General features: G+C 43.5%; 1 protein-coding gene across 1 annotated transcript; it reads left to right on the top strand.

Annotated features, from left to right (window-relative positions):
* The first annotated feature begins 801 nt into the window (after window positions 1-801).
* SLC10A2 (solute carrier family 10 member 2) lies at window positions 802-20014 on the top strand. The gene is made up of 6 exons (XM_061629382.1): window positions 802-1241; window positions 4756-4874; window positions 11830-11918; window positions 13501-13676; window positions 18149-18306; window positions 19836-20014. Exons 1-6 carry the CDS (start codon window positions 802-804, stop codon window positions 20012-20014), a joined length of 1161 nt encoding a protein of 386 aa, XP_061485366.1.
* Window positions 20015-27109: the final 7095 nt, after the last annotated feature.

Raw genomic sequence — 27109 nt, 5'->3', positions numbered from 1 at the left:
TCAAGAAAGTTATCATGAAATCCAACACACTATCCTTACCTTTACAGAATATAGCCAAATCATACAGCCTTCCAGATAAGATAGCTGCAATAATAAACCTTAAGTGCAAAGATACACATACTGCAAAAAAATAAAGCCATGGAAAATGGAAAGAAGTGTTTTACTTCAACATTTTAGTATAAGACAAGGAGACACGGGCCATCTATCGCTGTATTTTTCAATTAGAAATATTAGGATTGAGCATGAAAGCACTGCTGACACAGAATGTTCTTTAAGGCAGCCTGGGTGACCTCCAGATGTTTTAGACTACAATACCCATCAACCCTGACTATTGTCCATGCTGGCTGGAGCTGATGGGAGTTGTAGTCCAGCAACATCTGGAGGGCACCAGGTTGGGAAGGCTGCTTTAAGGTGTGGCAAACCACATTAAATTAAATGAAAAACAAAGAAAGTATGGCAAACAAAACAAATATGAAAGAGTAAGTCTTAAGAAATCCTTGTGATTCTCATTTTAATACATTTGCTTTGCTTTTCTCATGGCTCGTGTTTAAATATTAATTTGGCAAGAAAAGTCAAAGTTTTCTTGAAGATAAATGATTGATTCAAAGTGTACGTATTCATTTGTATGGGTGGAATGTTGTGACTCAGCAGTTGTGCTCAATGCTAAACCTTGACGGCTGCCAAGTCCAAGTGTTTATTTCACTCTTTATTGCCCCACTGTCATTTAAAAATGAGATACTCCAAGAGACTAGCACCCATATAGAGCTTAAGAGCTTGGCTGAGTGTTTCTTCACCTTAAAAATGCAGGGCCACCTTTCAGAAAGATCTGGTGTTTTGACATCTGACTTTTTGACAGCAGAGCCAATTCTGAATTTTTCACACTGCTCTGCCAGTGCCACTACTTGCAATGGCACCTCCTGTGTGCTGCCTACTGATGACTTTAATAAAGTTTTGAATGTCATTTTAAGTACTGTACTAACAATCATGTTGGCACTAGTGATGTTCTCTATGGGCTGCAACGTGGAGCTAAATAAATTTTTAGGACACATTAAAAGGCCATGGGGCATAATGGTAGGTTTCCTCTGCCAGTTTGGAATTATGCCTCTCACTGGCTTTGTGCTATCACTTGCCTTCAATGTGCTTCCTATACAAGCTGTCGCAGTGATCATCATGGGGTGCTGTCCCGGCGGAACGGCTTCTAATATTTTAGCCTACTGGGTGGATGGTGACATGGACCTAAGGTAAGAGATACCTGCTTTCAGCAAAATTTGTGCCACCTTTGAGACATTCAGATACTTGGAACCGAAATGGCCACTAAGGCATCTTGCTCAAAACCTCTCCCTGAACTATAGTGCCTATTGTACATATAAATTAATTACTGTAAATTTGTTGTGGTATGAAGCCCCACAGTCCACAGAACTACTTGGAACTTGCATGCATCCCCCCACTTTCCCACCCCAAATGGAACAGCAGACCTTGATGATGCATTGGAAGCTTATCTGGAACCTCCCAGAAAGGTGTTATTGCTTAAGAACAACAAACAAAGCTGTTGGATGTTCAGAATTACTAATGGGGTCCTCTGGATTGTGGCTATTGATATTAAATGATTAATTGCCAATTCATCAGTAAACATATGTTGGGTTGGTAATAGCTATACAGGCTGCAATTCTCTGCATATCTACAAAGTTCTTGTCTCTAATATCATAGTCTACATGCTATACTTGAACACAAGAACATGTAGAGAAGTGTACTTGGTGGCTACTCCAGTTGGCCTTAGTCTGACTTTGCAATAACAGAGGAAATACTGTTGTTGTTGTTGCTGCTGCTTCTGCTGTTTGATCCAACTGCCAGTTGAAGCACTCCTTTTCCCAATCTATAGATCCTCCAAGCTAGTATTTGTCCTGGAGCTCATCCAATAGGGCAAAAGGTGGCAATTTAGAAAAGTAAAACAGCACAGGGAGACATTTTTAAGGACCCTTTTTCCCAATGCTGCTGCCCCAATCTGATTCATGGGCCCCTGTGGACGCTTTGAAGTTTGGAAAAAAATGCAACAGATCTGATGACACTTCTCCCAGTGTCTCAAGAAGAATAGCTTTTTTCTAAAATGCTAAACATATTCTTCATGAGACAGATCACACATGGTCAGGTCTATCAGCTTCACACGCTGCTTGAGAGCTTCCAGAGGTATCTGACTGGCTGCTTTGAGTCATAGAATTTAAGAGTTGGAAGAGACCTTGAAGATCATATAGTCCAACCCCTAGCTCAATGCAGCTGTGCAAGCCTGTTTAAGTAATGCAAGTCTCAGGACTAGCATCCCTTCCAGAGGTTCACCAGTCTCTCCTTAAATACCTCCAGTGAAGAAGAGCTTCTGTTCCACAGTTGAATTGTTCTTACCATCAGAAGTTTCTCCTAATGTTCAGTTAAAATCTGCTTCATTGCCATTTCCATCAATTCATTCTTCTCCTGCCATCTGGAGGAACAGAGACCAAGCCTGGGGCATCTTCAGCATGATGGCCCTTTAAATATTTGAAGACAGCTAGAATATATGGGCCTTTTATCTGATCCACCAGGACTGTTACATTCTACATCTGAGAGCATCGTAAGGGCACATTGGTCTCAAACCGCTGAACTATCAATTTGCTTTTGAAACTCCTGAGCCCAGCCCAGGACATTAAAAAAAAAAAGATTTTTACATATATTCATCCCAATCTAGAGAGCCCCAGGAGCACATATGCCATTTCACAGGCACACCACAGTGCTTAGTGGATTGCCTGTGTGGGGGCTTTCGTATGGGGATGCATATGGAGTAACATATGGAGTTACGCCTGCACTAAAACATTGCTAGAAGTTGTCTTTTGTCTCCCACACACCACTTATATTCTCTGCACCAGGGCATAGGAGTTTTCCTCAAATATTGCTGTTAATAAAAGCAATATCCAGTCCCAAAATTAATGGAGAGCAGGGGTAGATTCCATTTTTTATTTCTGTTCAGTCTGGCAAAATACTTAATTGACCCATTTTTAAATAATGTAGTTTAAACACTTACTTGTTCATTTCAACCATTCGTCATGTCCTGCTGTGCTTTTGGCTGCATGCAACAGGGTGGGAGTTTGTAGCGCTATCCTGTAAAAAGAAAACAAACTACAGCAGGTCTACTTAGAAAGTAAGTCCCATTGAATTCAATGACACTTACTCCTAGGTAAGCATATATAAGATTGCAGCCCTCGATTATATATGACACAGCCTTCTTCACAATAGCAGATTACTGGCTCTAACCCGGGGTGGGTAAGCAGTGGTGCTCCAGATGTTGGTGGACTCCAACTCCCATCAGCCCAAGACAGCATGGCCCATGGTCAGGAATGATCGGAGTTGGAATCCAACAACTGGGAGGGCCACAGGGCCATCCCTGCTATAAACGTTCTAGACTCAGAGCGTTCTGTCACTGTTGGAACATAATTCTAAGGAATTAATGTGACTCCTAATAACAGGGCAAAAGGAAATTGTCTCTTTTTCTACCAGTGTCTTATGAATATTTTATTTCCATATATTTACTTAGAAATAAGTACACTGAGTTCTGCACGGCTTCCTCATCTGTAAGTGTGCCTACGAATGCACCCTTGCAGTGCGATCTTACAATGTCAGCTCAGAAGTAAATCCTACTGTTTTTAATGGGACTTACTCCCAGGTAAGTCTGTATAAAGACTGCAGCCACAGTCTTTAAACTTCTGCTCTGGCATATTTTAGTGCTGACTTCTTTTTATCTGGGAGTTCAGCTCTCTTGGAACAAAAGGCTTTGTATTCCTAGCACTGTCATGTAACTAACCACATAATCCTACGGACTGGCATTCCTCTCTCAGTGCTCCTAAGACTGGAGGGGCATAAAAATTCACTGGACAAATATTATGCTGACAACCCAGGAGAAGCTCTCAAGGTTCCTGGGGTGGCCAGATGCACCTGCTATGGTGTAAGAGTGATTCCTAAAGGCCTTGTGGTACTATTGGGGAAGAGGAAAGAACAAGACCTTCTCCAACCACTTTATGTGGCAACCAATGGTCCCTTTAGATCAGCCTTCCCCAACCTGCTAACCTCCAGATGTTCTGAACTACAACTCCCATCAGCCGCAGCCAGCAGGTAGTTGATGTGTGTTTATTTTATTTATTTAGTTAGTTAGTTTAATTTATATACCGCCCTAAGCCCGAAGGCTCTCTGGGCGGTGTACAAAAAGATAAAAACAAGCACAATATATAAATACAATAAATAAAAATAAAATAAAAAAACAACAAAAGAACCAAACAGCGTCCAAAATACAGAAATGCTGTTAAAATACACTTTAAAATGTATAAAAAGGTTTTCACCTGGCGCCGAAAAGATAGTAGCGTCGGCGCCAGGCGCACCTCATCGGGGAGACTGTTCCACAGTTCGGGGGCCACCACTGAAAAGGCCCTAGCTCTAGTCACCACCCTCCGAGCTTCTCGATGGGATGGTACTCGGAGGAGGGCCTTAGATGTTGAGCGCAGTGTACGGGTAGGTTCATATTGGGAGAGGCGTTCCACCAGGTATTGTGGTCCCATGCCGTGTTTAGTCCAAAACACCTGTAAGGCACCGGGTTGGGGACTGCTGCTTTAAATCCATCACAGAGCCATCATAGAAATCAGCATTAGCCTGTGTTGAGTTTAAAAGCTGTAGACTTACCAATTTAAAATGTTTTTGAAGTATATATGATATGAACAGTAATCATGACCAATTCTCTTGCAGTGTCAGCATGACAACTTGTTCAACCCTGCTGGCCATGGGAATGATGCCACTTTGTCTCTTGCTTTATACCAAAATTTGGACAGACTACAACTCCATTTTAATCCCATATGACAGTATTGGTAAGTGACTTCCACACCTTCCCCCCTCCCTGCAGTCACGAGAGTGGCTGTATGCTATAGCCAGCATGGATCTTTCGCATTCCGCAATGTTAAATTGAAAATACCCCCATGCCATTCTGATGCTTCTCATAAGCTCATTTCAAAACAAAACGTTACAAAACTTATAGTCCTGAACTCATAAACACTTCCTTAACAACCCTGTAAATTTTCATGGCAATACACAAAACAGTCAGAGAGAATTGAGAGTTCAAAGTGTAAAAAAGGAGAGAGAAAAAACAGACCCTTTTTGGACTTTCTGTCAAGAGTTCTCATAATTTGTTGAAATTAATTAAAAATCAGACATGTTCTCAGAGTACCTGTAATCCTATTACTGTCGTTGCCCCTTACTCTGACCTTCATCTTCTGCAGTTTAAAAAAATGCCTGGCTGATTTTTAATTAATTTAAGAAATTTTGGCTGGAACCCTATGATAACATTGGGCATGCTCGAACCAACTGTCAGTGTTCTAAAAGCCAGACTCACAGCTGCTGGGCTTGCCTAATCAGGGGGCCACACCCACACCAGACTTTGATTTCACTTGAGACAGTCATGGCTTTCCTCAGAGAATCCTGGGAAATGTAGTTTGTGAAGGGTGCTGAGAGGAGACTCCTATTCCCCTGAGAGAGCTCCAGTGGCCAGAGTGGTTTGTCAGCTGTTCTGATTGTAGCTCTGTGAGGGGAATAGAGCGTCTCCTAGCAACTCACAGCACCCTTCACTAACTACACTTCTCAGGATTCTTTGGGAGAAACCATGACTGTATAAAGTGAAATAAAGGTCTGATGTGGATGTGGACAGGGACAGCTTTGATTTAAATTTGGGTGGGAGACTACATGTGCCTGCTGTAGAATAAAACAGTGGGGGAAACCCTGAAAAAGAATGATACTGTTCACAATGTTCTCCTTTTGGAAAGGAAAGGAGCTTCCTCTCTGCCCAGTGCCCACTCACCCAATCTCCTCCCCCCTTCCCCTCCTCCTCTGCCTCCCTCTTCCTCTCTCCCTGCCCCTCCCCCAGGTCAGTTTCACTTATCCTGATTGCACATGAGTAAATCCCACTGAACTCAAAAAGCATGCAAATGATCAAACCTGTCCTCCCCTCCTCCTCCTTTCTATCCCCTCGCTTTGCCTGTTCCCTCTCCTTCCTTCACCCCTCCCTTCCCCTCCCCATCCCCTTCCAATCCCCTCCGCCCTCCTCCCCCCCTCCCCTCCCCCCTCCTTCTCCCCCCTCCTCCTCCCCCATGGTCAGTTTAACCTATCCTAAGCATGATAGTAAATCCCATTGAACTCAATAAGCATGCAATGATTATACCTGCCCTGCCCTCCTCCTTCCACTCCCCTCTCCCCCCTTTCCTCCTTCCCTCTACTCTCCCCTCCCTCTCCTCCTCCCACATGGACAGTTTTACCTTTCCTAGCCATGACTGCATGGGAGTAAATCCCACTGAACTCAATAAGCATACAAATGATCAAACCTGTCCTCCCCTCCTCCTCCTTTCTATCCCCTCGCTTTGCCTGTTCCCTCTCCTTCCTTCACCCCTCCCTTCCCCTCCCCATCCCCTTCCAATACCCTCCACCCTCCTCCTCCCCCTCCCCTCCGCCCTCCGCCCTCCTCCTCCCCCTCTGCCCTCCTCCTCCCCCCTCCTCCTCCCCCATGGTCAGTTTAACCTATCCTAAGCATGATAGTAAATCCCATTGAACTCAATAAGCATGCAATGATTAGACCTGCCCTGCCCTCCTCCTTCCACTCCCCTCTCCCCGCTTTCCTCCTTCCCTCTACTCTCCCCTCCCTCCTCCTCCCACATGGACAGTTTTACCTTTCCTAGCCATGAATGCATGGGAGTAAATCCCACTGAACTCAATAAGCATACAAATGATCAGACCTGCCTTTACCCTCCTTCCCCTCTCCTCTACCTTCCTCCTCCCTTCTTCCTCTTCTCCCCTCTTCCTTCTTCCTCCTCCCTTGCCCACTCCAGGCCTCCCTCTCCATTGTCAGTTTTACCTATCCTAAGCACGATTGCACAGCAGTAAATCCCACTGGACTCAATAAACATGCAAATGATCAAACCTCACCTCCTCCTCCCCCTCCCCCCTGTTCCCCTCCCCCTCCTCCCCTCCCCATCTCCTGTGGTCAGTTTCACCTATCCTAAGCATGATTGCAGGGGAGTAAATCCCACTGAACTCAATAAGCATGCAAATGATCAATCCATTCTCAGCAAACTTGCACAGGATCCAATTTCTTACCTCCCAGATTAAAAAGCAGAGAAATGCACTAATAGGCAAAAAACCTTGCAGTTTAAGAATGTACCTATAGCTAACAGATATTTCTATTAACCTTGAAAAAGCAGGTAAATTCGGCAGCTATAGTGAATGCACCAGGGGAGCAAGAGACCTGACCTCCTCTCTGAGATATTGGACTGCCGTACAAATCTGTCAACATGCAAACACAATTTGGGTTGGTCTTTCAGAGTCCAAGCCACTTCCTGTGTAGCTTGGAAGTATTTGTGAACATGTGCCTCTGAGCATATGGTGAGTGGTGGCAACACCTGCAATCAGCCCAATTAACAGAAACATGTGCTGTGCTGATCTTGTTTTAGAAGGGAGGAAGCAACAATATTAAAACAGTTGATCTAGTTCGGATGGTCACTTTAAATATGTTTGATTTACTTTGCAATTTTTGTGAAGTTTCCTATAGTAAATCATTTTCTTTTGCTTCTGTTTTTGTGAATATGTGAAATACAGCAACACTTTGCAACACTAAAAAAAAGTTCCAGAAACAATTGTGGAATAATGGCACTGACTATTCTGCACAATAGTTTCCAATGGACATGAGGAATGTCTCAGTTTGCAGACGATAAAACAGTGGGAGGTGAAATATATACTAGCAAAATTCTAGGTGTGCTCTACGTTTTTGATTGACCATGCCCACCTTTTCTTAAGTGGAGTAGTTTAAGCATAGTAGGCTGAAAACATGCATCTTGGGCAGGCCACATTTGTTTTTTCCAACAGCTAGAGTCCTTACTTCAGTAGCAACATATTGTAATCAGTCTGATTTTACATCAAACTGAAGTTTCAGATTCAACTGGTAATGCACCCAAAATAGAAATAGAACATAACCTCCAGTTTGCCTTCACCATCATATGACATTGACCCTGAAAAAGGCTTTGAAATTAATAAAAAACAATTTGACACAGATTTCTAGGATGAATAATGAGATATATATAATTTTATGGGTTAGATTCTCTGTAGAAAAAGTAGTAGCACAGAAAAGAAGCAAAGTAAGAAGAACACCAACAAACACAAAAATGTAATTCTCCATCTTTGGAGGTGGCAGGAGTTGCCACCACTCACAATATGCTCAGAGGCACATGTTCACAAATTCTTCCAAGCTCCACAGGAAGTAGATTGGACTGTGAAAAACCAACCGAAATTGCTATGGTCTGAAGGCACATAAGGCCAGCTCCCAGTTGAAGCTAAGGAGGGTCAGGTGTGGTCAGTGCCTCCATTGGAGACCACCTGGGAACCACATGTAAGCCACCTTGGGTTTTTATCATTGAAAGAAAGGCGGGGTATAAATGTAATAAAATAAAATAAAATAAATAAATAAATTTGTAGGGCAGTACAATATCTCAGTGAGGAGGTCAGGTCTCCTGCTCCCCTGGTGCATTGACTATAGCTGCCCAATTTCCCTGCTTTTTAAAATTTGATAGAAATATGTGTGGGCTATAGGTACGTGCTTAAACAGCAAGGTTTTTTGCCTATTAGTGAATCCCTTATTAACCTACCATGTAGAGCACCTCTATAGTGCTAATTGTGGGACTGGTGAGTTTGCTGCTTTATCATATGTGCTACTTCATTATAGTTTGTTTTTGTCTAAAATGCTTAGACATGTGAATGATTAAGCAGTAGACAAATGTCTTAAATAAATATAAGTAAATTTCCTATTCCCTCAGTCCTTATGCCTACACTTTTTTGAGCCCACAGTGGCATCCTTCTAGACAATGCAGTCTAGGGTAGCACAAGTGTGGGATGGTCTCCTGCAATGAGCACCAGTGTGTCCCATGGAAAGGTTCATCTCTTTGGCTGGAACACATCTTACATTATCAGTAGTGCCCTATAAGCCCAATTGGGAGCAGAAGAAGCCACCATCAATATATGCTTCTGTTTTTCAATGAAGGTCTGTCACATCATCATTGCAGTCATAGTTTGCATTGTCTTTTGGGGGAGGCATTAAGACATATCTGTGCCTCTGCATTATCAATCTATACACTTTGTGGAAATGGAATGATGGTGCAAAAATAAGATTTGCTTCAGTTTTAGGTTAAACATAGTGTGGCTTTGCAAGTGCTTTAACACTTCATTTGTGTTGAGCTAAATTCAGCAAGCCAGTGTGGTGTAGTGGTTAAGGTGTTGTTGGACTATGACCTGGGAGACCAGGGTTTGAATCCCCACGTAGCTATGAAGCTCATTGGGTGACCTTGGGCCAGTCACTGCCTCTCAGCTTCAGAGGAAGGCAATATAAACCCCCTCTGAATTCTGCTTACCATGAAAACCCTATTCATAGGGTTGCCATAAGTTGGAATTGACTTGAAGGCAGTCCCCAAATTCAGCAAGAAAAAAACAGAATAAATGACCTCAAGAATCATTAAATTTGTGTTAACTAGACAAACATGGAATAGCCTTTGTGCTGAAAAATGCAAAGCAAAAGGACTAATTTATGTTTCTAAAACAAACCAGAAGACGTTTTACTTCTCATGTAATTCTCCCTATTATAAATGGGCACGCACATTTACATAAAGAATCCTTTTTACGAGTAGATGCGGTGGAAAGGCTGTATTCTGTGCCCCTTAACAGATCTGAAGGACAGGCTGATTTTTCAATGGGATCACTTGTATAGTTTGTAGCCAGTGGTATTGTTCACATGCTTTAAAACTAATAATCATGACTGCACTCTCAGTGTCGTTATAGTATGTACAAAAAAAATGTGTGGTGGCTCTGCCCATAGTTTTCACTAGCAGGAAGTCCAAACAGGCTGCTAGCACATTAGGCCTTAGATATGGGTTCCATTGGTCTGTTAGTCACTGCATATAAAGAAGCCAGATGGAATCTAGTGCTGAAGATTACTACCAACAAAAGTCAGATGCTCACTTGGATGTGTTCTGCACCAAACATGATATCATCACTTACCCACGATGGCACTTAACAGGGGTTCTTGAAAAAGCAAGCAATCTACATAGTTTTGCATATGTGGTGGTAAACCTTCTGGTGACACTGATCAACTGAGCCAGCGTATTATGAAATGTTCAGTGGCTTAGGAAATTTAAAAATTTGCAATCCAGCTTCTATGAGGGAAGGGGCAGGTGTTAGTTTGACTGGAATTAAAACCTCATCCCAGACCAGACTGAGTATTGGGGAAAGATTCTAGGCTGCAGGGATGCAAAAGAACAGAGGGGGGCCTAGAGGTATGGAGTGTGGAATGGGCAACAGGGAGTATGAAGAAAGGGTAGATGGAGGGTGAGATCTGGCAGATAGGCAAAGAAAACAATGAATTGAGTCAAAAAGGGGCTAAGGGAACTCTAAAGAAACTTCACAAGACTTGGTAAGTACAGAATGTATATTATAGGAATGAGAACAGGAAAGCTACAGTTGGTCAAGAGATAAGGTGAGTAAAGGAACAGGAACAATGTAGGCAATGGCCTGAAAAGCGAGAAGGTGAGGAAACAATGAGTGGTGGGGCAAGGAAATGAAGAAAGGAGGAATCAAGGAGACAGTAAGACTGGGGGAAGCCTTAAAGGGTCTAGGAAGAAAGAGGTCTGGCAAGGGAAGTTTGGGGGTGCTGGAGACTGTGGGCACAAGGGCCATAGGGCTGCTAGGTGCAGTCTGTGAGAAGAGAATTCTAGCAGTTGTGGCTTTTATTTTAGAGCTTTGCAACTGAGCAATTCTAAAGAGGCAAGCAATTTCACATATTGATTTCAGCTAACCAGTCAATTCTTTGGCTGTAGGTTTCTGGTCAACATGACTTGCCTCACGATCCAAAATTGCCTTCAAGTCTATACCGTTCTGCTTTTAAGACATGCTGTGTACATGCAATAAGAGCGACAATGGTATTACTCTCTGCCTCCACTTCCAAAAAAGCAATAAGCCATTTGCTTATTTTTCTGAAAAACAAAAAACCCTACAATACCACACAATGAAAGAAGCTTTAGACTGGTGCCTACTATAGAAACACAGCCCCAAAGGCAAAAATCAATGTTTCAGAGTATTGTAAAATAAAGGGTAAACCACAGAATGACAGTGATTATCCACAGGAGGAAAAAAGCCTGTATTTCTGTTATCCAGCCGGGTGACTGGGTGACCGTATACAGCACTGTGATGATGCACCCAGGCTGTCAGATGCAGAGCCAGTATGGTGTAGCGGAGAGTTGGCACGGCTTTCAACAGTAACACCATCTCAGGCTTAACAATCCCTGGGTGTCCTTCTTGGGTCAGTCCCCCACTCTGTCATCAAAACCTGCCCCACAGGGATATCCCCACACAGGCAGTCTTGAGCTCCTTGGATGGAATAATTAATTCACTAATAGTTGATCATGCAAGGCAGAAGAACTACTATATGGGAGAAGGCATGGGAGCTGAAATTGGGAACATGGGAAACTGCCTTATAAAGAGTCAGACCATTGATCCATCTTGCTGAGCATTGTCTACACTGACTGGCAGTGGCTCGCCAGGGTCTCCAGTGGAGGCCTTTCTCAGCCCTACATGGAGGTGCTGCGGATTGAACCTGAGGCCTTCTGCATGGAAAGCATGTGCTCTGCCCATGAGCAATGGCCCTTCCCCAAGCCTACATTTACAAAGGATCTCATTGTTCAGAGTCTGTTCTTCCCAACCAAGGAAGTCTTTGCCCAGTCTATCCTGCTCTTGTCTTTCCAGGCATTGCACTGGTAGCGCTGGTCATTCCTGCTTCCTTTGGAATATTTTTTAAGCATCGATGGCCCACAAAAGCGAAAATCGTACTCAAGGTAAGTTACGACGTTTCCAAATACACATCCAAAGGCTACTAAGATATTTCAAGGAATAATTACAGTGGAACAAATCTGTCTCCTTTACTTTTTATTTAGGCAGAAATTCTACACATACTAACCTGGCACTCTGGGAGTAAGTCCCCCTGAACTCAATAGGACTTGAAAGTAATAGAACTGGGGTGTTAGTTGTTTGGACTTGCCCAAATGTGAGAGCTCAGGGGGTGTAACAATCATTAAAACACAAGCACTTCCAATGGAGGCCGGTCCATTGGGGCATATGGGATGTTGCCCCACCCACCTCAGTGCGCCCTCAGCCAGCTCCGACCTGCCTGCATTTTTACTTACATCCAGTCCAGGGGGTGGCACTGGCTGTCAACTTCCTCCTCCTCCTTAGTCTCAGCAGGGAAGAGGATGGGTGCAAAACCTAAAATTAATTGGCCCTGCCTCCACTATTGTTGGCCTTCTGCCCTACCAGTCCCAATGGGCACCAGCCACCACCACTGGGGTTAGAAGAGCATCCTAAACCCAAAGAGCAGCAGAGGACAGTGCAGAGTTGCTTACCCCACCCCGCTGTCCCCTATTCTACTTAAAGGCAGCTCAAGGCATTTTGAGGCATGAACGAGAAAAATATTTTGCATATATTAAATAAGTATAGAATTGGAAGAGACCTTGAGGGTCATCTAATGCAACATACTACTCATGCAGGATCTGGATACATTGATCATTTGCTGGCCTTTAAATAAAATCAATGGGGTGGAATTCTAACTCAAAAGGAAGCTCCCACAAATGATATGAAGCACCCAACACATTGTATCAAATTGTGGCTCCTTAAGGGGCAACATTCATAGGATAGAGCGGATCTTGCTCTCTGAGGGTAGAGAACAAGAGGTCCACCCGCAGAGAGGAACCCAGCTTTGTAGATCTTCTGTGGCCCTAACTTCACCTTCATCAGAGCTCCAACGTGGCTGGAGGTTCTAAGTGGGCAGATCAGAGGAACATATGGATGTGAAGTATCCCAGTCCCCCAGCACACCAGGGACAAAACTATGCCAGGAGATGGTGTAATGATTTCCCCTCCTATTGGAAGCAATTGGAAAGAAATCATAAAAGCAGGGGGAAATGGAAAGGGACAACAAGAAAAAAGTGGGGGGGGGATTCTGAGCTGCCCTCCCTTGCACCATGCTGGTGCATGCCCAGCAGAGCTTTGGGTTTTTTTAATCCTTGCCAGTGATGGAGCTCCCCAATCCAAAAGAAGGATTCCTCTGTTAATCTAACACAAGTAAAAGATGAAATACTGAGACTCCAAGACAACAGTAACTAGGTAGGCTAGGTCACCCCTTTAAGATAACTTAAGTAAGCTGGGCCCACCTCGCTTCCCTGAATTGCATCCCTGCCTTTAATGGTGTTACGCTACCTAAGCAGGGCTGTCTTGATCTGCACAATGTTGGGACTGGCCCTGACTCCACCATGTTCCTGGAATGGTAGGAAACTTCAGGGATGACATTTCTGCTGCCCGGACCCTTTGTGAAGGTGTGGGGACTGCTGCATTAAACCACTAAACATTCCCTTTCCTCCCTCAGGTCGGTTCCATCGGTGGAGCAGTTCTTATAGTGCTCATAGCTGTGGTTGGAGGAATATTGTATCAGGGCTCCTGGACAATCAGTCCTCAACTCTGGATTGTTGGAACCCTCTTCCCTTTCGCTGGCTATTCACTTGGCTTTTTTCTGGCTCGCATAGCTGGCCAGCCCTGGCACAGGTATGGTTTTGCTTCCCATTTTTATATTCCCTGCCACAAAACATTTAAACAGACCTACCATTATTTAAACAAACAAGACCAGAGACGAGCTAGTTGCCATCATCTTATTTATTTATTTATATTTATATCCCACCTTTTCCTCAAGAGCTCAAGGTGGCAAACATGGCTTTTCACCTCCCCATTTTATCTTCACAACAACCCTGTGAGGTAGGTTAAGCTGAGGGACTATGACTGGCCCAAGGCCACCCAGCGAGCTTCACAGCTGAGTGAGGATTTGAACCCTGGTTTTCCAGATCCTAATCCAATATTCTAACCACTAAAGCACAATGGCCCTCAATTTGTCAGAACTCAATTTGCCGTCAAAGGGTCATATGCTGCTTTACTATGTAGACAGAACATTTATATTTATGACTTCTAGTTGTTCTCTCTAGTTCCTTTAAACAAAAACAAATGTTTCTCATGCTGTGTGGTTGGCAACTTGTGGCCTTAGGCCCAATGCACCCCTTGGCCTAATTTCATGCACATGACAAGGAGGGAATAGCAGGGGAAGTGGAAAGAGAGAGAGATAAAGATCAGTGTCAAAAGAGAGGGGGGAAAGGAGTGGCAGTAAGAAAGAAAGAAAAGAGGGTGGCTGGCCCTGCTCACTTTTGACTACGCATTTTTGACTCCCGTCCTGCCACTGCCACTGCCACTGGGTGGCCCCAACAGACTAAGCTCAAGGGAACGCGACCCTCAACAGAAAAAAAAGTTGTCCACCTCTGTTCTATGCTCAACCACAGATCTGAAATATCCTGGCCTGAAAAGACTGGAGATTACAAGCCTCCAAAAATAATCCTCACAAGAAACTCATTAACATCACCCCAAGTTAAAAACACACACATACCTCCATTTCATTTAGATGAATGCATGCTAAAATCTTTTATGCAGGATATTTTCAGATTCGTCACTGAAGGAAAATGTGAGGCAGATGCAAATTCCTCCGGCTGCCTCTCCACCCTCTGTTATTCATTCCACGTGCAGTACCACAGTTTTGGTGTCATTTTTCCAGAGGAGCCATGGCTCTGAAGTAGAGCACCCACTTTGCATGCAGGAAGTCCCAGGAGGTTAATCCCTGGCATAAGATAGCAGGATTGGGAAAGGCCTGTGACTGATACCCTGGAAAGCGTTTGAGTCTACTCTCAAAAGGAGTAGACTAGGGTGGCCAATGTAGTGCCTTCCAGATGTTGTGGACTACAGCTCTCATCACCCCAAGCAGTGGCCATGTTGACTAGGGCTGTTGGGTTGGAGTCCAACATCTGGATGCTACCACATTGGCTACTTCTGCAATAGGCAGTTCTGTGCTAGGTGCCAGTGATATGCCTCAGTAAAAGGCAACTTTGTATGTTCCCTGGCACCAGCCTGTCAATTCTGGCACATGTACCAAGTCTGGGAAAGTTTATGCCGTTCCATATTCTTACCTCTGAATACTAACATTGAATATACAGAATGGACAGAGGTATAAAATGTGAAATAAACCAGGAGTGGAAAACTTGTGTCCCTCCAGATGTGGTTGGTGTCTGCTCACTGGCGATGCTGCCTAGAGCTCATGGTAGTTTGGAGTCCAACAAAATCTGGATGGCCAAAAAATCCCCACCTCTGGAATAAAGGAATGGAATGGCTTCTCTTTCCCCAAGCTGGGGCGGGGGAGGTGCACACTGTAATGCAGTAATGCTTACAAATACGTTGACAAATTTTTGGAACACAGATGTTACAGAGCATCTCATTTTTGCAAATTTCTGACACAGCTCCTCTGCAGCTATAAAACTATTTTAAAAAATTCTTTTTAACTAGTACACCAGGTGTTCTTGAGCCTCTCCCCCCCCCGTAGCAATATTTTGCAAGCCGTGCCCATTTAGCTATCTGGTGCTGTGCACAAGCAAATTTGTCTTCTCATTTCTGGGAACTAACTAATGGCTTCAACACTCAGAGGTTACTGGGAAGTCCCTCACTGATTACCCCAGGGCTGTTCATTGAGTTTGTACAGTAAAAGAGAAATTTGCAAAGGCCAGCCAAGTTGAGCAGGCACATAAGGGACTGAAATGCAGGACAACATAAGCCTAGTTAGACAGCACCCTGTGTTACAGGCCTCAATATGCATACAGATGCAAGCACCCATAAGGTACATCTGTGGAATGGCAATAAAATATGCACTCCACAGTATGGTCAGGAAGGTCACTTACTGCTATATCTGCAATTCAATCTCTCCGTCTTTCTCCCTGTCTTGCAATGTATCTGACACAAAATACATTGATGCAATAGGATACTAGTCACACATTCATGCATCGTGTAATTGGCTCTGGATCAGCTCAAGGTGAAGCTGCCCATCGCCAATTTCAAGATGTGTATTCAGAATGCAAGTGAGCAATTGTAGGCTAGGTGGCTCAACAGGAAAGTTCACCCCGGATTCTTAAAGATTATACCACTCACCATCTGCCTTTCAAGCTATTTCCATCTTGCCCTTGGTCTAGTGCAGGGATAGCCAACATGGTGCTCTCCAGATGTTGTTGAAACTACAGTTCCCAACCAGCATCTTCAATGGCCTAGGATGATGGGTTGATATAGTCCAGCAACATTTGGAGGACACACACACTGGCTATCCCTGGCCTAAGGGGTAGAGAAATATCCAATGCCTTCCTTGCACACTTCCCACCTTTCCCATTATGTCAGTCATATTGTTGAGCCTGTGGGCAGGGAATTGTCCTTTTAAAATTTATTGTATAGCACTGGGTAATTTTAGGCATTTTATAAATAAAATTGCTCTTTTGTTGTAAGCTACAAACAGAATTGTAATTGGCTTTTCACACTATTGGGAACAGCATGCTTTTTCTGTGTGTACATCTGTCCACACTCAGGAGTGTGACGTGCAGAAGCTGCTGTGAGCTCAGCTCATATTCACTATAGCCCTTGAGGTGGCTACCTTTTTATGATGCCATTTATTTTTCTTAATCAATTTTTAATTAGTTTTAAAATGCTTTTCAGGGTATAATTTTTCCCCATGAAAAAGAATGCGCCACAATGCTATCATGTTATAGTGCGATAACGCTATAATACAATAATGTTTAAAAAATGATGTGAAAAAGCTTTTAGGTATTATAGCTTATAGTGGTATATCTCTCTTTCATTAAATATGAAATAATGAAATATCTTTCATTAAATATATGGACTACGACCTGGGAGTCCAGGGTTCGAATCCCCACACAGCCATGAAACTCAGTGGCTGACCTTGGGCCAGTCACTGCCTCTCAGAGGAAGGCAACGGTGAACCTCCTCTGAATACCCTAGTCATCGGGTCGCCATAAGTCAGGATCGATTTGAAGGCAGTCCATTTTCCAGATAAAGCATTTTAGTGCTAATTAAAATACGAATTTAAGAAATATCTAAATGGAACCATGAAATGGCATCCACCACAAAGGCTACAATCAACGTATGCTGAGCTGTGTTAGGTTTACTTTCCCAATAGGTCACTGCCCATGTCAAAGCCCCACCCTTTTAAAAAGACAGTAGTGCTAAGGGCATCTGTACATGTAAAAAGTGTGCTATTCTTCAATCTTCTGTGATCTGAGAAAAGACGGAAGAACTACAGGAAAAATGCAAGATGAGAATGGCTGGATGATGGTGTTGTGTGGATGCCCCATTAAGAGAGTGAATGAACAGTGGCAATTCCACTCTAAAAGCATAGTGTGGAAGCACCCCAAGGCTGCTTTCAGACATGGGGTTTATTGCATCTGTTTTGTGGATTAAAATGACAGGGCTTCTGTCCCGATTTCTAAAAAAAAGTTCACTCTGCAGGACCTGTTGCATTAAGGAATTGTGGCTTTCACAACCGTTACACTGGCATTTCACGCTACCATCTTTCACACTGCTGCAATACACAACATCTGGTTTTCATCCCTCACCTGTTATACACATACGTACTGTAGCTCCCCACTGTGTAGGAGGTCTAACACCTCATCCCATCGCCGTGCAACCCCTCTCCCCTTTGTGGGGTATCTGGACACAGGGGTGTGTGTGGCAAAAGGAGGAAGGGAAAGCTGCTACCCGCCCCTATGCTGGAATAGCAGTACAATTTTCATCAGACAAAAAAAAATTGGCACGCACCTAAAGGGCAGGAATGCATTGCATGCCAGGATGCTTATCACATGAGTGGCTGCAGCTACCACAAAACTCCCATGATCTTCCAGGTTCCCAAGCTTCCAGCGGATGATTTCTGGAATCATTTCTCACAAATATTAGCTCTAAACTTCCACTCTATCCTGCTAGATTTCCAGAACTAGCTTTTACATCATGTGAAAAGTCAAATAAAATGTGCAAATTTCCAGGTAAGGAATCATCAGAAAAATGGAATAAAATGCAGTGTGAAAATAAGTCCCCTTATATGGTATGTACACAATATGTGAATCCTTTTTTTAAAAAAAAAAAGTTATTTCTTTTAGATGTCGTACAGTGGCTCTGGAAACGGGGATGCAGAACACTCAGCTATGTACAACGATAGTGCAGCTCTCATTCAGCCCAGAGCAATTGGAACTGATGTTTACTTTCCCACTCATCTACAGTATTTTCCAGCTAGCATTTGCAGCAATATTTTTGGGAGGTAAGTGACCCTATGCAAGTCCCTCCCCCTTTTTATGAACTTATCAACAACAAGAATGTCACATTACTCAGCTCAAACATCATGCTAAACCAAAGTTAGGAAAGCTTAACTATGGTTTGGTTTGGTGTCATTGCTGAATGGACAGGCTGTGATTTCCAGTCAGCAAACCAGAATCAGAAGTCATGGTTTGAAGTGGTTTCTGCTAACTATGATGTCGTATAACATTTGAATTGATAAATCATAGTTATAAGTTGTTGCTCCACCTTCAAAGTTCTCTGAATCTAGAGAGAGAGAGAAATGTTGAGCAAACAGAAAGCAAAGTGCTCTAAACCATGGCTTGCATGGAACCTAAACCATGGTTTGGCATGTTGTCTGAACTGAGCCAGAGAGTATAGACTTGTCATACAAGGACATAAAGGGCGTTAAATTGCATCTCTTGGCTATAATTTCATCTCAAGGCTGGTATTTTTTTTTTAAAAAAAACCACAATCTCTCAGGTGTGGTCATTGCTTCACACAGTATCCGTTCCACATACAACCTATACTGATCATTTCCTTTCCCAGTCTGCACAGCCTTTGGTTGTGCAACTGAGACTTTAAGATACATTGGTCACAAGATAAAACGCCATTAGGTTCCATTGCACAACAACTGCCACATTCTCTCCCAAAGCCTCTGGATTAGGGAAACAGTTTAAGTCAAGGGTGTAATTAGAGCACACTGGAGACTTAGGGTGCCTTTTGCAATGTCTGTTTCTTGACCAACATTTAAAGTGAGCATGAGAGAGCAGGCAACTGTGCAAGTGGGCAACACTAATCTGTAAAGCCATGTTAGGAACATGCAAAGCTGCCTTATACCGAGTCAGACTATTGGTCTATCTAGCTCAGTAGTATCTACACTGGCTGGCAGGAGCTCTCCATGATATCAGGCAGGAATCTCTCTCAGCCCTACCTGGAGATGCCAAAGATTGAACCTGGGACCTTCTGCACGCAAGCCTCTCCCACTGAGCTACGTTCCTTCCTCAGGCCAAGTTAGTTCTCCCAAGCAAACAACCTGCCTTGGGAGCCTCCCAATATCATACATTGGGGGGGAACCTGTGGCCCTCCATATCTTGTTGAACTCCTAACTCTCATTAGCTTTGGACCACATGGTCAATAGCCAGGGAGTTGGAGTCCAACAATATTCAGATATTCACAGGCTCCCCACCCCTGCCACAGATCCTACTTTCAAGTCAGCTGCAAAATCAATCCTGTCTTGCATGTTGGCTATATTTGAACTGCAAAACTGCTACTTTTCTCTGCCAGGCCGAGAATCCTACCCTGCAGGTATATTGATACTGTCCATTCAGGACAGTTTAATAGGGTTTCCTCCCAAGTAAGTGGATTTAGGATCCCAGCCCGGCTCTTCCTTGGCACTGTAGCATTTCTTTTGCAATACGAAGGGCTAAGTGGCTAAATGCTTTCCTGTGGCTTGCTTCTTGAATTTTGCCTACCACTATTACGGCCCTTGACTCGTCATGCCAATGTTATTAGTCTACCAGGTGCACAAAAAGTATTTTGCTGATCGAAAGACAGACTTGGCAGACAAAGGAAATGAATATGAGCCTGAACCAATGCCAGCGCCGACATACAACATGATGAATGGAGGATTTACTTTGGAGGAGGAAAGAGCAGAGAACCATGTGTCAGTGAGTGCGAATAGGGAAGTATAGCTATTGGTGGATTTTCTGGAACTTTTACTTTGTAAAAAAAAAGTATGTCTTGCCTAAAGAAAAACATTTTACATATTGGAATGTACTTTTCTACAGAAACTGTTACTTTTAAATTATTCATGTGCAGTAGGGTCCTTTGCATTTTATTGTACTTTTTGAATGAAACCTGGGGAGACGGGGTTTGTTTTGATTTTGGATTTAATACCTTGCCCAGTGAATAAATAGCTGCCGCAATAAACCAGTTGACTTAAAGCATCAGAAACCTACACTTTTGTTGGTGCTTGATTTTGTGATGAAATCTGTTAAAGTAAACTGAAGGCTATACAATAGGACACCAAATACCTATGAATGCATTCAGACTGACAGTGTGAATAGTGTGGGTGTGCTAGCAAATCCCGTAGCAATACTAAGACCTTATGGAATACAATCATTGGAAAATGAAGACACAGTAAAAAAAAAGTTGTTCTTTTAAAATAATGCTCCACCCACCTGTGAGGTTATCTGGCTGCACTGGCTGCCGCCTTCTCCTGAACTGTTTGGACAGCAGGGACAGGAAGAACAGCATCAGAAAGCTGGACTTTAAGGCTGCAATCCTATAGAGTGGGAATATGGAAACGGTGGCCCTCCAGATGTTGTTGGACTACAACCTCCATCAGCCATGGGACCATCAGCTGGACTGGTTAGGGCCACATTTTCCTCATCTCTGCTATAAAAAGTATGCCCCATTGAACTCAATGGGGCTTACTTTTGAGTACACATTGCAAGCAGCTTTATACTTAGACCATTGGTCCTTCTAGCCCAATATTGTCTGTACTGACTAGCAGTAGCTCTCCTGAGTGTCAGACAGAGGTCCCCTCCAAGCTCTACCTGGCAATGCTTAGGATTGAACCCGGAACCTTCAGAATGCAAAGCAGTTACTCTGTCACTGAACTATGGCCCTTCCCCATAGTCTACAAGATTGCACTGCATGTTAACAGTGCATGTTTGGGTTATCTGTTAACATTTACCTGAAGCAGCCCCTGAATGCCCCGTTCTCCCTAGGAACTGCATAGGGCAATATCACTTCTTTTCCCCGCCTTAAAGAACAAACACTGTTTTGTCATCAGCATTACACCAATCCCTGCCTTATCTTAGACATATTGGCACACCTTGCAGCCAGAACATCTCATAATAAGGAATAAAAAAGACCAGCGTTCTTAATAGCCAGGTAGTCCAAGGTCGAAAGGAAATATGGGCCAACAGAGGAGAACAACAGCCATCTAACACGGGTGCCATATACCCTACACATTTTGCTATCATCAAATTTATTTTGTAAGAATCTTGATTATTCAAAGATTTTCATGGCATTTTTTTATGTTATTCATGGGAAAGCACAGTGGTACCCAAACATGTGCAGTCTTTACTTTTTTTAGGTATCTAATATCTTCTGAATTGAGGTTAGGAAGAAAGAATTCTGAGTGAACACTGTTCCATTATTGGAAGCACATTTTGTATGCAGAAAAGACAAGGCATTCTCTGACAGGATGCTCCAACTGTAGAATGCCTTCCCAAAGTGCCTGGCACTGGCACTGTATTTTTTCTAGCACCAAGTTAAAAGTTTTTTATTTGCCCAGGCACTTTACAGTATGATCTTTTTAGCAAGTTGAATCCCCCATGAAAAAATCTTGTTTTTATTGTTTGTGTTGTAATGTTTCTGTAATTTCACGTTTTTGTATACCACCCTAGAATCCGTTTTTGGATGGAAAGCTTAAAAACATATTTATTTTTGTTTAAATACCATTAAATCTAATCCTTTTGTTAAATCCATTTGTTTCTAAACTGACAGGTTGCCACACCTCAAGGCCTTCTAGACCACACAGGTTTTCCCAGAGCTTGGAAAAGTTTCTTTTTTGAACTACAACTCCCATCAGCCCAATCCAGTGGCCATGCTGGCTGGGGCTGATGGGAGTTGTAGTTTAAAAAAGTAACTTTTCCAAGCTCTGTTTTTCCCCCAGAAAGCTCTTGCCTTAGCTGTGAATGCACAGGCTGAAGGAAAGGCAGTGGCATCCATCTACAGAAAGTGAGTCACAGGCCCATTGGGGGGAAAATAGTACAAGTTTCTCACAACTAACTTAAGTCTCTTTTGTTTCAATGGGACTTCTTTGACTGTAGGCACACTAGTCATTTCAAAAGCAACCAGAATAGTTTTTCTGGCTGTATTTTGAAGCGACACTGCCCTTTGCTAGCTGCACCTCCCTTCCCCACTACTGACTTCAGAACTTTCAGGACTGTCCACAGCAAAGTATTAGCCCAATCACTGTCTCTGCCAGAGCTTTCAACAAAGCGTTTTCATTAGCCACACCTGGAAGACAAAGGACTCAACCCACCAATCAGTTGCGAAACCTCCCTGAAGCTGATTTTTTTTTAAAAAAGCACTGAAGCTGATCCGACAAGGTCTGAAGAGTAAAAAGGGACAGAGCTTGACTAGTGTCGTGTGCCCCCATTTTGAGAAAAGAGAGACACACTGTAGTGTGTGTCTATCCTAACTTTCTCTGGACTGAGGCCAGTTTGTACAGATGCATTCTACTGAGAGGCCACAGCTCAGTGGTACAGCACATGCTTTGCATGCAAAAGGTCAAAAGTCCAATCCCCGGTACCTCCAAGAAGGGCTGAGGGAGACTGAAAACCCTAGAGAGCTGCTGGTAGACAGTACTGAGCTAGATGGACCAATGGTCTGACAACTGAGTAAAGTGACCCAAATAAAGAAGATACTTATTAAACAAAATGCCATGTGGTCATTATCCCATAGCTTCACAAATAATCAATACGAGTTTCATAGGGAGTAAAAGGTTAAGATGATCTTGGCCGGCACACCTACAAAGCAGTCTTGCCCACCTGAACTTTGATCATGTATGTGCAGAACCTTGTTGAACATTCTGAGCTAGAGAAGAAACAATGCTTGCTTTGTAATACAGCTGAGTATTACAAGCCTGAAAAACTCATACTCTGAACCACGTATGAACTCCAGCAATGACTAGTTACTTGTACCAGAGCTGAGGCTAGGCTTGGCTTGGCAAACAAGCTCTGGCCGTCTCTCAAATTAAGCCCTCAATACTTTGAACCTGAAAAACTGAGGTGCTTTATTTCATCATCTCCCACCCCAGAGATTGGTTACAAGTGCTCCATCCTAAGCAAACCCTCTTGCCAGAACATGGCAGATAGTCACTCCAGCCCAAATTCATCATGCATCCAAGTCCAATGGTCCTTATTCCAGGAGGGAAAGAATGTCAACAATGGACAAAGAATATTTAGCTGAAAGGTTCTTAGCCAAATCTCCAGAACATGGAAAAGATCATTTGCCACACTTCTGGGTGTTGTGATTTAATGTGGTAATGTTATTGCTCTCTATTTTTTTATTTAAAATATGCATTTGGCAAACATGACTTAAATGAGGGATTCTAAGCAGTAAGCATACTTTTTTCCATGATTAAGAAAAAAAGGGCATGCCAAACGTGGAAGAAAGAATGAATTGCCTTTGTGGGCCAGGTGTTGAAGTAGAAATGTCATATGCTGCATCATATGCCAAAGTGCGGAAAATCTCTTTCACCACCCGAGTGCTCAGCACTTTGCAGAATTTGCTCCCTTGAATCATCCATAATGTTGCGTGTCTGAGAGCAAGTCAGGGCCTACTGTGGACACATTATGGGCACAACGCTGAAAAAGTTAGTTGTGACTAAGATTGCAATCCTTTGCACACTTGCTGGGAAGTACATTATACTGAACCAAGTCAGACTTCTTGCTTACAAATAAACATGAGAAGAATCAGCTGTATGCTCCACTGAAAACAATGGAATGGGATTTACCGTCCAAACATTAGCATGAATACTCAAAGTAAGCCCCAGTGCGCTCAGTGATCTGGATTTCTCCCTAGTACAGGTCTGGGAAAATGGTGGCCCTTCAAAATCTATTGGACTCCAACTCCCATCAGCCCCAGCGAGCATGGCCAATGGTCAGGAACGATGGTAATTTCAGTCTAGCAACATCTGGAGGCTGCAGGATCCCCATCCCATTCTCTGCTCTAGTACAGCCTTTCCCAAACTTTGGGTCCCCAGATGTTGCTGGACTACAATTCCAATCATTCCTGACCCTAGGCCAGCCTTTCCCAACCAGTGTGCCTCCAGATGTTGTTGGACCACAATTCCCATCTTTCCTGACCATTGGCAATGCTGGCTGAGGCTGATGGGAGTTGTGGTCCAACAACATCTGGAGGCACACTGGTTGGGAAAGGCTGCCCTAGGCCATGCTTGCTGGGGCTGATGGGAGTTGTAGTTCAGCAACATCTGGAGACCCAAAGGTTGAGAAAGGCTGCTAACACATATATTTAGGAATGAAGTCTTCCTGGTGTCCCACTGATCTCCTATTGGTGATAAACTTTTGCTGAATTGTGCCCCATAAACCTAACATGGCAAACTCAAAAATTAATTTAGCAGCTGTGGTAAACGGGTCTTGGCACTTGCATGTTCTACTTCCCACCACCATCAGCATCAAGATGAAAAAAGCTAAACCCAATGGTCAAGGCTGAAGGTCCCATGTGATAAATAATTTTTAGTAGAGTCAAAGGAGTTAAGACAGAAGTACTGTTGCCTCTAGCATACTCACACTATAATACCACTTTTACCTCTCTGGAGAGAAAATCCAAGATACTTGTTGCCTACTTTACAGGGGGCAGAGCTCCTATGTCATTAAGTGACAAGAGAAAAATGAGCAAGTAAAGATTTTCCCTGGATGCAGAGATAACAATGGCAAGAGCATCCATCACCTGCTGAATTTCTTCTTGCCACACCACACTTAAGGGCACAGGTACCGTCAAGAAATGCAGTCAGTCACGACACCTTTGTCTAGTTTCCTATAAAGTGGGGAAAGGTTAACCAAACTTGGGTTGTTTTACTCAGTCCCACTTCTTCCTTATTCTGCCAGAGTAAAACAATTGTTTTCAAAACATCCCAGCTTCAAGGAATCTTTACAGAGCAGGGATGAAGAGCCCAGCCCCGGGGGCCACATGTGCTCCTCCAGGCCTTTCTGTCTGGCCATTGGGATGCTCTGCAAGCCACACTGGTTCACCAGCCACATCCCTTGCATCCTCCTCAAGTGTGTCTCCCGGGTTGGAATGTGCCCTTGAACTCTGATAATGCTCTTGCTTGCCTGGATGGAGGACAGAGGAGGTGGGCACGCATGTGTAGAAACTAGCCTGCTGTACAAAGGCAAAATTGACATTTGTTGCTCTGTCTGCTTTTGCATCTGGCCCAGAAGCTTGCCCAACAGGGAAGGTAGCCCTTGGGCTGAAAAGGTTTTTCCATCCCTGTTACAGACTGAGAAGCATGTTCGGGATGGGTGGGGGTGGCTGCCCTGTTGAACCTCACAATTGCCCCATATGAGCTGAGAGTGTCACCTGTAACACACCCCACACTCTCCGATGACTATAACAGATGTTCTGGGCAAGCTGTCTTTCAAGGGAGCTTGCTCACCACCATTGATGGTCTCACTGAGGAAGTCCGGACAAGCTTCTAAAGAATCCCAAGAATTCTCCAGGCCAGTGTTTGTAAACTATTGTTCTAAACACTTAATCTTAAGGCAATTTTACAAATAAGATTACATAAATATCTAAAGGGAAAAGTATCATTTCTGTTCCAAGAACAAAGGACACTGGGCTGATGCCATCTAGCTGCAGCTCTCCAGGGTTTCAGGCAGGGGGCATTTCCAGCCCTACTTAGAGATATCAGGGACTTAAGCTGGGACTTTCTACATGCAACGCATGTGTTCTTCCCTTTTAGCTAAAGCTCTTCTCCAAGCTGCATCCAGCCTTCCTTCCCTGGGAGATAGTCTTCCAAAATCATTCCTCCAATAAGACACTTATTTAAACTAATGCAAACTGAAATGTCCTATAAGTGTAATAAATGACTTACATCAAATGTTTCATGTGTGTTAAAGCATGTTTAACGACCCTCTAAGTTTTCAAGGTGATACACAGAGCACTCAGAGAGAATTGTCAGTTTAAAGTCTAAAACAAGAGTAAAATAATCCAGACTCCTGATTTTTTTTCTCAGTGGTCTCATAATCTGTTGAAATTAATTAAAAATCAGTCAAACTGGAACAGGTTCAGAGGAGGGCAACAAAGATGATCAGGGGACTGGAAACAAAACCCTATGAGGAGAGTCTGAAAGAACTGGGCATGTTTCGCCTGGAGAAGAGAAGACTGAGGGGAGATATGATAGCACTCTTCAAATACATGAAAGGTTGTCACATACAGGAGGGCCAGGATCTCTTCTCGATCGTCCCAGAGTGTAGGACACAGAATAATGGGCTCAAGTTGCAGGAAGCCAGATTTCGACTGGACATCAGGAAAAAACTTCCTAACTGTTAGAGCCATACGACAATGGAACCAATTACCTAGAGGGGTAGTGGGCTCTCCGACACTGGAGGCATTCAAGAGGCCGCTGGACAGCCATCTGTCAGGAATGCTTTGATTTGGATTCCTGCATTGAGCAGGGGGTTGGACTTGATGGCCTTGTAGGCCCCTTCCAACTCTACTATTCTATGATTCTATGTTCACAGAGTACCTGCAATCCTATTACTGACCTTGCCCCATACTCTGACTTTCATCTTCTGCAGTCTGAAAGTTTAAAAAGTGCCTGGCTGATTTTTAATTAAGAAATTTAACATTGGAATCTATGATAGCATAGGCATGCTCAGTAAGAACTAACTATCAGTATTCTAAAAGCCAGACTCACACCTGTTTGGCTTGGCTAATCAGGGGGCCACACCACTTTAAATAGTCATGGCTTCCCCCAAAGAATATAGTTAGGAGACTCCTATTCCCCTGACAGAGCTCCAGTGGCCAGAGCGGTTTAACAGTCAGCCCCTCTTCTGCTCATTGGTAGCTCTGTGAGGAGAATAGGGCATCTCCTAACAATTCTCAGCACCCTTCATAAACTACAATTCCCATGATTATTTTGGGGAAGCCATGATGGTTTAGTGGAATAAATGTCTGGTGTGGATATGGCCAGGGACACTTGTGGTTAAATTTGGGTGGGAGACTACATGTGTCTGTTGAAGATT

Source organism: Rhineura floridana, chromosome 5, assembly GCF_030035675.1.
Source record: "Rhineura floridana isolate rRhiFlo1 chromosome 5, rRhiFlo1.hap2, whole genome shotgun sequence".
NCBI classification, from domain to species: Eukaryota; Metazoa; Chordata; class Lepidosauria; order Squamata; family Rhineuridae; genus Rhineura; species Rhineura floridana.
The sequence above is the reverse complement of the archived record's forward strand: the minus strand, read 5'-3'. Positions and strand labels throughout refer to the sequence as shown.